This window comes from Cataglyphis hispanica, chromosome 6, assembly GCF_021464435.1.
Source record: "Cataglyphis hispanica isolate Lineage 1 chromosome 6, ULB_Chis1_1.0, whole genome shotgun sequence".
Classification (NCBI taxonomy): Eukaryota; Metazoa; Arthropoda; class Insecta; order Hymenoptera; family Formicidae; genus Cataglyphis; species Cataglyphis hispanica.
In genome coordinates this window covers 3,668,991-3,685,008 of record NC_065959.1, presented here as the reverse complement: position 1 = coordinate 3,685,008, position 16,018 = coordinate 3,668,991, and the positions used below count along the sequence as shown (strand labels likewise).

At 30.4% G+C, this 16,018-nt stretch overlaps 2 protein-coding genes, 1 long non-coding RNA gene and 1 other non-coding gene across 8 annotated transcripts; 2 read left to right on the top strand and 2 right to left on the bottom strand.

The window, feature by feature from the left end:
• Positions 1–5,201: 5,201 nt before the first annotated feature.
• On the bottom strand, positions 5,202–10,012 carry LOC126850362 (ras-related protein Rab-27A). Of its 3 annotated transcripts, none has more exons than XR_007687532.1 (6): positions 9,162–9,728; positions 8,883–8,953; positions 8,289–8,403; positions 7,197–7,309; positions 6,791–7,061; positions 5,202–6,064 (listed from the first exon to the last, which is right to left on the bottom strand). XR_007687532.1 is itself a non-coding variant. In XM_050593267.1 (6 exons), the coding sequence occupies exons 2-6, from the start codon at positions 9,303–9,305 to the stop codon at positions 6,878–6,880; spliced, it is 627 nt and encodes a 208-aa protein (XP_050449224.1). In that variant the 5' UTR covers positions 9,306–9,362; positions 9,957–10,012; the 3' UTR covers positions 5,202–6,877. The 3 variants fall into 3 exon arrangements, 2 of the variants coding, with proteins under 2 accessions (XP_050449224.1, XP_050449222.1); XM_050593267.1 differs by adding an exon at positions 9,957–10,012 and having other exon boundaries at positions 5,202–7,061; positions 9,162–9,362; XM_050593265.1 differs by having other exon boundaries at positions 5,202–7,061.
• Positions 10,013–10,439: 427 nt separating this feature from the next.
• LOC126850384 (uncharacterized) lies at positions 10,440–13,282 on the top strand. Its single transcript, XR_007687536.1, has 3 exons — positions 10,440–10,765; positions 10,835–11,048; positions 13,137–13,282. It is a non-coding gene; the product is annotated as an uncharacterized LOC126850384 (long non-coding RNA).
• On the bottom strand, positions 10,989–15,167 carry LOC126850246 (molybdenum cofactor sulfurase 2). 3 transcript variants are annotated; one of them, XM_050593056.1, is made up of 8 exons: positions 14,474–15,167; positions 13,812–13,968; positions 13,097–13,753; positions 12,939–13,031; positions 12,061–12,827; positions 11,784–11,977; positions 11,498–11,716; positions 10,989–11,439 (listed from the first exon to the last, which is right to left on the bottom strand). In XM_050593056.1, the coding sequence occupies exons 1-8, from the start codon at positions 14,553–14,555 to the stop codon at positions 11,254–11,256; spliced, it is 2,355 nt and encodes a 784-aa protein (XP_050449013.1). In that variant the 5' UTR covers positions 14,556–15,167; the 3' UTR covers positions 10,989–11,253. The 3 variants fall into 3 exon arrangements, with proteins under 3 accessions (XP_050449013.1, XP_050449012.1, XP_050449011.1); XM_050593055.1 differs by having other exon boundaries at positions 11,498–11,709; positions 11,783–11,977; positions 12,061–13,031; positions 14,474–15,166; XM_050593054.1 differs by having other exon boundaries at positions 12,061–13,031; positions 14,474–15,166.
• Positions 15,168–15,391: 224 nt separating this feature from the next.
• Positions 15,392–15,473, top strand: Trnas-gcu (transfer RNA serine (anticodon GCU)). The gene has a single exon. It is a non-coding gene; the product is annotated as a tRNA-Ser (tRNA).
• Positions 15,474–16,018: the final 545 nt, after the last annotated feature.

The window sequence follows — 16,018 nt, the reverse complement described above, 5'->3', positions numbered from 1 at the left end:
CAAATTTTATCACATAATTTTTTTAAAAAAATATATGTATTAGTGTACCTCAATTTTTTTAAATTATTTGCAAATCTATGTGACTATATTTTATTATGTCAAATTCTTTATACATGGTATTTTCTTTGCATATATTTCAAAATATTTATTTCAATTGAAATTCTCGATTTTAAAATTACCAAAAAATAACAAAAGTTTTGTCTATCATTTCTATCGATGTCTAAGACAAAGATTAAAAACAATCACTCCATCCTCCCACGCGATACTCGCTAAGAAGCGAAGTCGGGATAGCGGCACCCGACATTAATCGAGAAGAAATGTAAACCGAAAGTTCTGCCAGTAATCATCGGAGCGGCTCCGGACTCCGGAGGCTGTGTCCCGTGCTCGTTATTTCAAGATGTTGCCGTCGGGCCGTTCTCAGCCATCGGTGGAATCCCGGCCAGACGGTCAAACGGTTTCGCTCGCGCTACCGTCGTGTGCCACTGAACGTGAAATATCCGCGCAGACGGAAGTTATAAATCACTCGGCGGAGCGGCACCGACCCAGAAACAGAGGCGGTAAGGGGATTCCGTTGCCCATTCCGACTCGAGGTCGCGACGTAATTTCATTTTATCTAGCAGTCGGCTATCTAACCGAAATTCTTCCGCTGCCTATCGGTACACACACACACACACACACACACACATGATACACATATGCTATTGTACTAGGGATTGTTTCTCTCGCCGGCGTTCACACACGTTTACGGATAACACGGGAGGGTGAAACAACCAACACGTTCCGCCCCGGCTATTTCGCCGTCTTCTTCTTCGTTTCTTCTTATTCGCTTCGCTGCGTTCCTCGAATGTACATACGTATAAAACAAACGAGATGAAATGCGGGGGTGGATACGCGGATGTATCTTCGAGGGATCTCGCGACAAGGGCAAACTGATGTCGAAAAAAAGTGATATACGCGTGGAAAGAAAAAAAAACGCTTATAATACACACGATGATATTTTGCAACTTCGATTTTAAATATAAATTCATTAGTGCGATAAACATAAACGATAGCTTTAAGCATCTTTCTTAATACTTTCTTATACTATCCTAAAATATATATATATATATATATATATATATATATATATATATATATATATATATATATATATATGATTGTCATTATCTGCGGAAACACAACTTCAGTTTTATGCATAACGATATAATGACAGAATATAATGTGAATAAATGGGTGTTATTAATGCGCAAAGTAGAGCACACAATTCTGTGAACAGAAAGCAATGGTACTAAATGCAATTCCGCGCGAATAAAGATGCGCTTTGTGCCCAAGTATAGTCAGAGATAATCTATTTGCAAGCTGATTTAAACGTGATAAATGTTTTATAAGATGCGCATAATTCTTAAAATATCTTCGGAGTGTCAGTTATCTTTTGATTCGCGATAAAAATAAATAAAACGAATCCAACGGGAATCTCGAGGATAAATACATATACAAAAAAATTACAACACTACTGCCATTAAGGTTTTCTCCAAGTACTGCGGTCTTCGTAATCTCCTCTTTGCTGAAAATTGCAGCAAAATCAGAAGACAAAGACGTAGAAACAAAATAAAGGAATTACATGGTTATCTTTGAGACGATGGTGTATTTCTTTTATTTATTGTACTGGTTGAAAAAAGAAGCCGCTAACGTTATGGATTCATTAAACTAATAAATTTTATCGGATAAAAGTTTAATTAGAAATATCTTGTTGAAATATTAAAATATCCAATAACATTTTATATCATTTGAATTTTGATTTCATCATGTAATACTTGCTCTCATAAATATTAAAAAATGTATTTTTAAAATTTTGCTATATTCTTTCAGTTGACTAATGTTGTCAACTCAAATTGACATAAATTAATTAGTTCTTTTCAAATATAAATAATGAAATTTCAAATAATTGTTTAACAAACAAAAATCATTCTTATTTTTCATATCTAAATTAAAAGAAGAGAAATTTGATATTTTCATTTATAAAAGTCTTCGCGTGTGTAAGAAAAATAGTGAAATAAACATTAATAGTCAATAAATAAGTAATATTTTTGTATCTTTAAACATTTTAACGAATAAAAAAAGAATCACATTTCTCATATAATCTTGTACAAAGTCATGTAATAAAAAAAACCGTGTAAAACATGAAGAATCTCAACGGAAGTATTTTGAAACTTATGGCAGCTCCAAGCTGATGTTGCTTCTGCTGTTTGGCACCAAACGTTAAAAGTTCTAACATTCGCACCTAATGCAAGCGGTCGATGTTTTTGTAGCCCCGAGGCAAACGTGTTAAAAGTTCCGACACACTGTCTTACCACTGTCGATCATCATTACACTGTTAATATCTAGATTTCGATAAATAACGTTATATTTTCCTCATTTTTCAATCTTCAATGCGAATCACCGCGACTAATACTAATTAATCTTGTCGATTTAACAAACATCAATCAATTCTGTCAATACGTAAAAAAAATATTAATAGCATCTCCCGGTGCAAGAACGCGTTTAACAACTCGAGCAAACTCGACAATGCGCTATGTACAAATAAATTTCAGATCGCTCTAACAATGCTTCTTACATTCTCCTATTTATAATTAAAATTAGTTGCTATATTTAAGATAATAAATTCGTTTATGCATTGAAAATGTAATCGCGTGTGTATATTTATAGCAATACAGTTCTTGTGAAAAGAAGAACGAATATTTATCATCACGAGTATAAACTCATATGCATATATATGTATATACATTGGAATAGGTAGGTTTCAACTCTCTACTTTAGTAGCGTAAAACAAACCTCGCGAAATTGCGAAACCAAGCAGCTCCGTGTCATCTTTGAAACTGACTGCCTAGTACGTGCGACGAAAATTCATGCAGAGCGAGTATAGCTATAGTCATCGCATCTCTGGCGAAGAAGCTAGAGAGGGGAATTCAGGTAGATAGCAGGATGAAACTTCCGGTCAGAAGTTACACCCGTCGCCAGAACTTCACGGAAACTTACTCTCACCTTGAGAAGCAGAGGGAGGGAGGGAGGGATAGAAATTGGGAGGGTGAGCTAAGTAAGAAAGGGAGATTACTGTTCGAGCAACGAAGTGCTCGCGGTTCGATAAATAGTCTACCATTAATACAGTTGGTAGATAAATTTGCGCCAGCTTTACCTGCAACGATAAGCTACATAATTTAATATAATAAATACTCAATGGCTATCTGTAATGGGGATATCTGCATTTCAGTAATGTCTTAATTTTCTGTTTCGAAAGACAATCAACATCTATTTTTTATACTACTCAAAATTACTCTAAAAATTATCTTTGTTCTCTTTTTATCATTTAATATTAATCTTTCTCAATATAATACTTTGAGAAATGAAACTTATATTTAAAATAACTCTATATGTTACACATAACTTTCTGCATGTGTATAATTTTAAAGAACTTAGATATTAATAAGTTTAATAATAAAGATATTAACTTAAATATTAATACCCTCCTGCCCCAAAAGATTGCTATTACAAATTTTACTACATGGAACTTTTAATCATATTAACTCTCTGATGTAATTATGTAAAAATTGCAGCTTATAATTTATATATAATTGATAAATTAATATGCAATTTTAAGAATTTCGATATACATTATAAATTTTTAATTCTTAAATGATTCTTTTATCTTTCTAACAAAAATATTTGCAACATTTCAAAATAAAGTATCTGCAATAAATAAAAAAAAAATTTATCAATTTATATCAACTATTAAAATGCGTATAGCTTTATGACGTACTTAATTATAGAGATTAAATTTATAACACGAAGAACTCAATTAAACAAGTGAATGAATGGTTTTCTTAAGTATATAATACAGTATTATGACGCAACTTCCGCTTGTGTTTTCTTCTAGCTCTATAAATTGTATTGCGAGTTTCCTAAGTTAGCATTCTAATAATTTCTCTCGCACTACGATATCTTTGTGTATCTTCAAAATTCGCGCTGTAGTAATAGAGAATAATAATGACTCTGCACTTGGAGGCTAATTATGAAAAAGGCCGACGAACATTTAATCGAGATAATAAAAGGCATAAAAAACAATGACTTTAATACTTTTGTTCAACCAATGTTTCTCCATATACGTTTTTATAATTTCTTTTTGGAAATATCGATCGAACACAAAAAAAGTAAAATATTAACGCTTTTTTTCTATATATTATAAATATTAATCAATTATATATATATATATATATATATATATATATATATATATATATATAATACAATATTAAATATTATCAATCAATTATAAAAAAACCACAATATATAAAAATAATTGAAAAAATTATATACATATATTTCTCTCTCTGATAAAAATTTCTCGCAAATAATTTTCTTTTAATTTATCATTTTCTTGAGAATTCTGATTAGTATTTGGAAAGTATTCTAAATCGGGAAATATCATAAATTAAATCTTTGTTAAAATAAATAAAGTATTACTAATTTTCATATAACAAAAACATAAAATCGGCACCTCAATCTTCGTAAACAAATCATATGGTGTAAGTAGTAGCTTAATAAGCGAGCAATAAAGCAAGTTTCTCGACAAACTTTAATCTCTTCTATTGTACTCTGTAACTTCTTGTCTCATTGATGAAACATTAAAGTTTCAATGCTTACTACCGGAGATATTTTCCAGAGTTTCCATTTGTTTGTTTAGACTTTAGACAATATACTTCGCGTTCATTTCTACCTCTATCAAGAATAATATCAATAAATTCGTACGATATATCATTCTCATGTTCTTATCACAATAACATTTCAATTATCTTATGTTCTAATTGCGATAATATTTTTCTATCCGTCAAAATAAACCGTCAACAAATTGCACAGCATTATAATTTTAAATATTTAATAATCTCTAGTAAAAAAGCTAAAGCATTTTAATTCTTGTATAAAGTTCACAATTTTCGATTATTATTTTTTCCTGCTCAATTTAGTGTTAATATATCCCGAGATAGGGAGATGAGTTAAAATTTCTGTAAACTGCAGTTAAGATTGATTATATCTTCTCCATAGAGTACACATAATTCTATAAGCTTACCTATTTATTTACCCTCTCAGTATTTCATCTCGTGAAGTAAGGCGACTAAAAGTGCTAAGTCATAACAACATAATGAAAGTGCAAAATTTTTAATAACAATATCTATTATATATAAGGCGTTTCTAGAAGAATCCAAAGTGCTTTTAGATTCCAGAAAAAATCAACATACATATATAATATACACATATATGCACTTATCAACACTTATACACTAAATATATAATTTTCTTTTAACATTGGTAGCGTTTATTTCGTAAAATTGAGGCATTAGTGATTAATCACAATACAATCATTTATAATTTCATTAAATATATGATATAAATATCACAAGAGATTAGTTTATCGGTATATGCGCGTTATACGGTCTTTCGATCTCGTCTTTCGCGTCTAATATATATTATTCATTTATGATTAAATATATTAACTCTGACTGATTATAATAACATCATCAAAAATACGTTACACACAGTCAAAAGTGAATCACCTTAACTTCCAAAACTTCTGTTGCGACATCAGTCACATATCACATTTTTGGCAAGTAAGAAAGGATTGACTTATTGAACACCTTGTGCGTATGAAATAGTGATAGAAAAGGTCAGTATTATTATAGAATAATAAAAGGTACTCTTCGTTAAATGACGTTTAAATTTGATAAACATCATCACTCGAGAACAACCAACATTGGAAGACGACAGTGGCATAAAAAGAATTTTATAGAACAGGGAAACGCGTTAAAGAGATCTCGAAAAAATAATGTCCATAGAAGACAAAATTTAACGTTATTGTATAAATCGAGTAATCAGTAATCGAGAGTTCATTGGCAGGTTTGCTTGCTGAGTTTAAGAAATGTTTTCATTTGATAATAAGCATTGATGGAAGACATTTAGTGTATATATATGTATAGAATAACAAGAAATCTTCAATGATCATATATATAGTCCCCTGTTGAAAATACGCTGGATAAGCTATTTTGTAGAAATATATTTATCGCAAAGCTTTTTAACATGTTTGTTGCATCGCCATCATTAAAACATATATATATATATATATATATATATATATATATATATATATATTGCAATCATAATTTTGGCGAAAAAAATTAAATTCAAAAATATTGTTGATAAATACGCTTTTTCTTTCATTCCAAAAAAGATATTTATAATAGTAAAAACAATGTACATAACAAAAAATTTTTTAAAGTTTAAATAATGAACTCAAAAAAAATTAAAATTAATATTATTTGCACTTAAAATATATTACGATCCAAAAAATTGATTCTAGATACTATAAAAAAAATTGAAACTAATTTTGCTTAATATTCAATATATAAAAGAAACAAAATTAGGAAATAATATATGTAACAGAACATAATTCATTATATTGTTATTAAGATATTTGCTTATTTATAATGAGATTCATATAATACTGAACCGTCTATTAATGTCAAACAAAATATTATCAATTAAACTATATTTTGTCAGTGAGTTTTTCTCCAACTCATTCAATTGTTAATTCGATTGATTTTCTCGCTAATTTTCACGATTTTCCAGATATCAATTAAAATTTTATTACAAATGCGACATGTATAAAAATAATTAATATAGAATTATTTTCTGATGATTCGCAACAAACATGCTAACTAAAAAAGTTTATGATAAAAGTTACATATGTTTCGTAAAGTGCCAGTTTCATAATATGCTCTTTTCTTTGATTTCGGCATAGTAGTTTAAATAACTACATGTACCGGCACTGTCAGCAATAGCAGGAACTACTGGGCGGCGGAGTATCGCGCTCGTGGCATCTTAAAACTTTTTGATGCGGTAACAACGACTTGTCCACCGTAGCCTCCATCCTGCGCATTACGCGGTCTAATAATATTTCCACAGCGCGCTCGACATTCTGACCAGTCGCGGCACTCGTCTCGAGATAAACCAAGCTGAAAAAGAGAATATATTTTCACTTGAGCAAATGTATATTACGTGATATGTATAACATAACTTGAAAAAAATGTATCTAATTTTTTTTATATAATGTTATATGCTTATGTTTTATTATTTCTGATTTAACTTACCCATGCCTTTCGGCAAGATCTCGTGCTTTATGTTCGCTGACGACGCGTTTGTCCTCAAGATCGGATTTATTACCACAAAGAATTATGTCTGGATCATCACAATATGCATGGGTCTGCGCGCATTTATACATAAAAATATTGTATTAGTTCAATAAACGTAAAAATCTCGAGACAAGCGTACTGGACTACAAAAAAATTTCATTTAAACTAAATTTATAAATTTGCATTATCCAATTTTGAAATGACATACATACCATTTCAGATTAAAAAACAAATTTCTTCATCCAATAATTAAATGTCTTAAATAATAAAAACTAATGTTATTTTTTCTATAATAATCCATTAATTTTTAAATCAAATGGTATAGCTTAAGCAATAGCAAGCAATAATATCAATTTAATATGTAATTAAAACATTACATAATTAGTTTTTCAAATTTCTCATTATGTAAAAACTTCAATATATCATAAATATATAAAATATGGAAAAAAATTGCTTTTGCAAGAATACTTTGATGTATTTAACAAATTTTTCTTGATTTACGTTCATGTTAATACTTATGTTCATATTAATATTAATAAAAATACTTATATAGTTTTGTAATTTCTTGTTCTTATATTTATTTATATTAAATTTATGCTAATTTATATTTATTTATATTAAATTTATGTTAATTTATGCAAATAAATGAAAGATAATGCCATCTAGTTTTTCCAATTACACGTATTGAATTATGCCAATTCTTTCATAAATTTTAGTGCAATCCACGCAAGCGTTTTATTCAAATACAATAAATGATCGCCTTTTTAAATAGTTAAGCTAGTGCCAGGCTTCTGTGCCAATACATTTGTCTAAATTTAGACTACATTATTATTTTGGATAATTCATTCTGCCAATCACCGAACATGCTTCCAGAATTATGTATCAAACAACAACATAATTAAAGTGATTATATTCATGCATTATATCAACACAAATATTCAAATATTATACACAGCAACAAAAAAACAGAGAACATCAACAATATAAAGAATTATTTGGCTAAGCAGAACTCTCCAATCTCGTATATTTACTAGAATAAATGATGAATACCCTAAGCTGTTCCAGCCAGTTTCTAACTTCAAGGAACGACAATTCATTGGTCAGATCAAAAATTAGTAGAAAACCCATGGAATCCCGGTAAAAGGCTGTGGTTAGACTTCTGAACCTGGATATTAATAATGTTAAGCTACTTGTATGAAATATTAGATTGAAAATCTTAAATCTCTGTTTGCGCACATGCAGAATGCACTATATATATATATATATATATATATATATATATATATATATATATATATAAATTAGAATATCAGAATACTACAGAATAATACTTATATTATATATATATCTATTTGATATCTTTCAGATCTTTGTAACATGCACTTTGGCAAAGCTTTTTCAGTAATGGAATTTAATGATCATTTTATATAATTAATACAAAATATAATTGCAGCATAGTATCATACATTATTTCTATCATAAATAATTGAATAATGATAAATAAATGCATGAGTGTCATACTTGTTAAAATTTAATGCCAATTTGTCAAAGAGCGCAACAAATGCGCATCTACTAGATTAGCAATCAATGTCTAATGCAGTTAAAAACTATATTTCAACTACAAACTTATCCATATGTACTTACCGTTCCTGTCCAGCTGTGTCCCAAAGTTGCAAATGTACTCGCTGACTTCTGCCATTTGCTGTTTGATATATCTGTAACAATAAATGGCTTTTATCATAGATTGTCATAACATAGAGAACTTACACTTAACTTGGCAACATTAATCACTCTAAGTCTGTGTTATCGCAATACTGTTTTTAAAATGCAAGCAGCTTATTCACAAGCACACATACACAGAGAGACTTAGTATAATGTTACCACATGAATTTATATATAAATATATATAAAATATTTTTTTACCACTCGTTTTTCCTTGAAATCAATCCCAACAGTGGATACAAATCGAGAATTAAAAGTACCATCGGTATACTGATAAAGGAAACTCGTTTTCCCGACGCCAGAGTTTCCAAGTGCCAGGAATTTCACCAAGTAATCGTAATTCATCTTGATAAAAATCTCGTCGATCTTCCTGCGGAGAGCTCAATCTAGCACTTGCCGGTGCTGTCAGCGAGAGAAAAAAAAACAATTTTATTTTTGAAACGATCGAATAAATATAAATTATCGTGCCCAGTAACCGCGCACGTCGTCGTGAACGGTCGCGTTGTCAAGCGCGTGCGGCATTTGACGTTGGACACCTGTTGCCTACGTGTGCTACTTTCAAAAGATCCGCGCCCTCCCCCCCTCCTAAATGCGAAACGCTGCTGGATTATAATCGGCGAGACTATTCGATTATCACTTAATAATCGCACTTCGCGAACTTATTCGATTTGAATCTAGCGTCTTCGCTGCCAATTCGACGTGTTTACGCGTGTATCAAATCGACGCAGCCCGTCAACAAATCGCGATGAAAAATGGCGCAAAAAATGGCGCCTACAAGTGCAGGGCTACCACAAGCATCGCGATAAAAAGTCGAAATCGAGCGATAAACGCGGAGTGGGAGAAAATAAATGCCCATCTTTTGCGGATAAAATGTTTGTTCTGTGAATAAGCTGCTGTTTTTATCACAGGCATATAAAATACGGGGCCTTTTCTGCTCTATGAAGGGAGAATTTGTGAAAAGGGGGAGAAGGGGAAGATCTGTCATTTTACCCTTACCGAATGTACTCAATTTTGACCTGCTTCAGACTGTTCGGCGCAGCTCGGAACACCAATCACAAATATACCTAAGCCGAGCTTACCCGAAAGAAACCGAAGAGGACCGCATTCCGAGCCGAACAAAATTGTATTCCGAAGCATCTAGAGACCCTATATATTATAGGGTCTTAAATATCTCGCTCCGTCTGTTGGCTCCGCTCTATTGGCTCCTGCATACAGGATGCGGAAATGCTTGCGCGCGACAAAAGGCGACAAGGTAGCCAATTAATTTTTCACTCTAATGGAAAAGTTGTAAGTTGATTGGCTACCGCGTCACAAGAGTCATATGTATTTTATATGTTTATGATTTTAGCGAGACAAATCAAAGGAAGAATAACTGATATACATTGAATTGAAAATGTGTAAACAAATTATCTACGTTATAAGATATAATAAAATGACAGAAGAAAGAGTCGTAAAAGTTGACGAATATAGGTAAATACAATATATAATTATCTAACAAGATTTTCCATTTATTTAGGCTAGAATTATGAAAAAAACATTTAAATTCTCTGCTATAGATATAATTTCAAAATTTATCTATTGTGTATCCTCTCTTCTTTTATAAAGAATTATCATTATTTTATAACTTTCGAAAATTATTATTTGCAATTTTTATAAATAAATTTATTCATAATTATTCTATATATATTGCATGTAATAAATTACTATAATCTTGCTGTGATTCGTCTGCTTACAAAAAACAATTTCTTCTGTTGGAAGAGGAAATAAAAAAATGTTCCCAATGCCCAATGCAGTGAGAAGGCAAAGTAAGTTTGCAAATTTGACATATCAATATAAATTCTCAAAATTCTTACAACTGTTTTTCTTTAATTTAGGATTTTTTGAAATCAAAGTCAAAGACGAACTAGTATATTCTTGAATTTCTATTCTTTCTCATCTATACTGCAGTTGTAGATATGATCAAAGATGTATCTGCAGATTACTCGGTGAGGAGAATTGACCACTGACAGGTTGTAGATGATTGTGTATTATCATAAATATATTTATAAAAAGGACACAATACAAATACTTTTTATTATAAGTCACAAAGTAAGTACATTTTATAATTTTTTTTTTATTTGTAAAGAGATACTTAATTCTCTATTTAATTATCTATTAAATCTACAGTTTTCTTTTAATACTTGATAAAACATTTAGAGATTCTTCTAGAATTTGTTTATCTTAAATTTAAATGTATATATAAAGTTTAGATATATAATTACTCATTTAGAAATGATTTCATATAATTATTTATTTAGGAATAATAAATATGATCACCAATTTTAAGCACATCTTGTGTATTCTCCAATCGGGTTAAATAAATTCCAAATCTCAGCTTTCCATGGAATTCTTCCGCTAATGTTTTCAATGGCTCAATGGTTTTTTTTCCAGTTGTTTGATCAATGCATATCATTTGACATCTAGTACAAGGGCCATTTACCTGCAATAATTAAATATATGTAGCAATATATCTTCAACATTAAAAACTTGATTCATACTTTGAAATTATTATTTCCAATGCGAATATATTCCCATCGCATTTCATCAAAAGCATTGCAGCCTTTTACAATAATGTTTCCTCGGAATCTATGCACAGTTGTATCTTTTTTGAAATCTGTATCATCAGATACCTTATCAACAAGCCATGATACACTTGCTTCATTTATTACCAAATACTGTGCTTGACTAGAAAATGATAGTTCTGTCTTGTCTATTCCCGTAAAAAGGAAAAATATTAAGTTTAATTAAGTAATATAAGTAACACATTTATATTTTTGTTATACCTTTCTTATGTCTCTCATGATTTTGTCGAATTAATCTAAGATTTGGTTTGCCCAATGCCAAGCTTAACCACTCAGAAATTTCTGAACCACAATCAATACCTTGTACTCTACTTTCGCATACTCTGCTTTGACATATAGGATGTTCTATTGACTTTTCATAAGTATTTTCTAAAGGTATTTGAATTGTTGGCATTCCTTAAAACGTTTTATTATGATTTATATTAAAGTAATACTAAACTATATCACAAAGTGTTATATTTGTCAAAGTTAAACATTACCTGGATATGTTAATTTCATAGTCCCCTGTTTTTTTAAAATAATAGGTTTAAGTAAACATAAATTCACATGGTGTTTTTGTGTTAAACAAGTTCCAGATGATGTTATTATCATCCATTCTCTATCAAATTCTAGACCTTTTGAATTCAAATTCCATGAATCTATTATCTCATATGCACCACACGATTTGATAGGATAGATAAATAACTGTTGCAAAGTACATTTGTTTACTTGTGTAATTATTTTATCAGGGTTTATAACACAATTGCTTTCATTTTTATTAGGGCAATTATTTTGTAGATTATTGTTTGCATTATTTTTCTTAGTATTTGTAATATATGGAATTGAATAATCTAAAATATTAGAACCATAAAAATGCCTGTACTTTTGATTAACTTTGACTTTATAATCTTCCCACCATTGTGGAAATTTTCTGATACATGGTTTGTCGATGAAACATTTTGTGATCATAAGTAAAACTGTCTGAACATCTGTAATCGTAGACATATATCCAAAGGAGATTCTTACTGCTCCAGTCGGTTTTCCATTTATTAAATCTGCACTGCCACCGCATGTATATCCTGCTTCATAATTTTGAAGAATTTCACTAGTAGAAAGGGATAAAAGTCTCTGACATGCACCAGGATTACAAAAACAGCCTGTTCTCAGATGTATTTTGAATAGTGCTGCCATATTTACAACTTCCATGTATCCTACATATTCACCATTGGATCGAATGAGATTAAATGTAACAATACCTCCTTGTGTGCTGCGATTTTCATAATCAGAATCAGAGTATAGTTTTACAACTGGTTTATTATTATAATGATGTAATGTTAGTAAGGAATGATGCAAAATTTTGGCGAGAGAGAAAACATGCCTTGATATTTGATCCATAGTTAGCTTTGAAAATATTTCAAAACCATATTGTAATGATGCGATGGATAGAAATGATACAGTCCCATCTTCGAATCTGCAAAAATGGAGATATTTTTAATATTTTATTTTATTTCATAAGCAAATATGATTTTTATTTACCTTTGATGTAATACTTGACGTTTTTTGTGAAATATTTCAGAACTGAGAGCAACATCCACGGTACCGCCACCGTAATAAATCTTGTCCAAAATGTCCGAACTGGAATTCTTAACTAGCAAAGCGCCAATCCCGGTAGGATAGCCAAACATTTTATAAAAAGATATGCATACAAAGTCTGGTTTGAAAATAGATAAATCCAAATTATTCGTTGGAACGAAGCCAGCCGCATCGAGTAAAACATACCATCTAGTCGATGGTTCTCTAACAACAATGGAAAGCGCTCCAGTATGCGCATCTCTGATCCATTTAAGGGGATATTTCATTCCGGAAAAATTGCATTGTGCAGAATACACAAAAAGAGAATTGCTGCTCTGGCTTTCATCAGGATCGCGAGAGATTGCATGCTGGTTGAAAACACGAAACGCCCGATTGTGATCAAGACAAATGACCTCGGCATCTCTAGCAGCGACTACATCTCGCATCCCGAGAACTGATGTATGATTATCTTGCACGTAAACAAAATTTCCTTTATGCCGAGTTGTCGTTGAGTTCGTCTTGAAACGAAATCCTTCCGCGATTATCTTTAGACCCGCTGTGGCGCCCGAAGTGAAAATAATGCTGTATTCATCGAGAGTCGTATTGAAGTGATTCAAAATCCTAAATAATAATTTAAATCAATTTGTTATATTTTTTTTATCGTTATATGATGTCTCACCGATATCTCATACGCTCGATAATATCTTGTGTCGAAGAACTCCCGATACTAATAGAGTGCGGATTAGCATAGAGAGAGCCATGCAGATCGGCGCCGACTTTTCTAATCTGTGTATCCGAATACAAAGTTGCACCCGCGTGATCCACGTAACATTCATCTGACAATGAGATAAAAAAGATGCGAATAAGATAACAACGAGAATTTTATTAACATTATTTATATTTGATATATTTTTTTCAATTAAATATAATACGCTCACGAATATTAAATATAAAATGTTTGGTTATTAAGTAATCCTTCTATTTTATTATAGTAATAATTCAATAGTGCAATTTTGATTTTACTAATCAGCGGAAAGAATTAATATAAAAAAAAATTGCAGAATTAGCCATAAAAAGTTGGTTGAAAGATTACTTGATAATTTTGAAATATCTTGTAGGTAATATCAAAATTTATTGCATAAATACTATTCAAGCGATATCATACGAATCCTAATTACGTCATCGTAGTAGAGTTAAATTTATCACGTATCGCATGAATAACAAACGGAAAGATTGTAAGAAATTATTAATGCAATATGTAGATATCTTGTAAAATAAAATAATAAGCAGAATTTTTTATCAGAATATACATATATGTGTATGAAATACACTTTTAATTACCTTTAAGTCTTGTAAATTCATTCTGCAGGAATTTCGTAGCTTCATCGTCATATACCGGCGTAAACTCCAACGTTTCTGTCATGATCAATCCTTATAATAAAGCTTACTATAGTGCCCGACTTTTCAAGAGCTCTTATTATCGCACGCCGGAGAAGGAGATACACGAACGATTACTCAATCGAGTTTATCCACAATCATTACTACTGCTCGAGAGTTAAATGTAGAAAAGTTTAATATAAGAAACTTTCCAGAGAAAAAGAGGGACAGACAACAATTGCGTGACAGCTACTTGCACAACAATAATGCATGATCATAGGCGTAGAAAATATATATCCTACGATTTTCTACGCTATGCGTACGACATTGCTGACAGATGTATTGTAACGAATCATTAATGACATAAATTAAATAGAACAGCGCAGAATAAAACATGTTATTATCAAATGACATGACTCGATAATACAATATCTACTGTAGATATGATGTAAAAGAATCTTATTTTATATACATATATATATATATTCGTTTATCGCTATATGTTTTTCTATTACGATATCGATACAAGAAATTATTTACGCACATTAAAGATAAACGATAAAGATTCATCGTAAGATGTTGACATAAAGAATGATGTTATTGCAATTTGCTATCAAAATATAGACATTGCAAAATATTCGCTATATGCTTCTTTTTGTTTTTTGATGCTTATAAAATAAAATATATACGTATATAAACTACTATTGTAGATTTGCTAATAAACAGAATGTATATTTTGTTGTAAACAGACTAATATATGTTGTTATAAATAGATTGTTTTCCTAATCTTATGCAATTTGTGAAAGTTACTGAGTAATATATTAGCTGATAAAACGATATATTATTACTTATTATAAACATTTTGAACAAGAACTTACGCGTGACGAGGTGGCCGAGTGGTTAAGGCGTTGGACTGCTAATCCAATGTGCTCTGCACGCGTGGGTTCGAATCCCATCCTCGTCGTTCTTTTTTTTTGATAATTTTGTTACAAAGTAATATTTAATGTAAAACCATTATATTTATGATAATTTCAATCCTACAATATATATTTCGTGTAATTAAGGAAATCACAATATTAATATTATTAATTATTTTGAAATAATTATATAAAAATGAGGAAATTAAAAATAGTTACATATTTTGCATACCGATTATATACTAGTCTATACTAGTATATATTTAATTAAATTAATCATATAAATAAAAAAAATTATCTCAACGATAAATTACTTACGAATTTACGACTTTTTATAGTAAAATTATTGACTTATTAAATGGAAATTTTGTAAATTCTTTGTATGTACTTACGATAAAATACGTAAAATATCACAAATAATAACAGCCGGAATATCATAGATATTCTCATGATGACGAATATATGATGTTTTTATATTAGCGCGTTTTTATGCTAGTTTAAAAACAGCCGGTGCTACATTTACCGATCGTAAAATAAAAATAAAGGGTTTAGGGTGTGATATTAGGTCACGGACGGAAAGATGAACGTAATC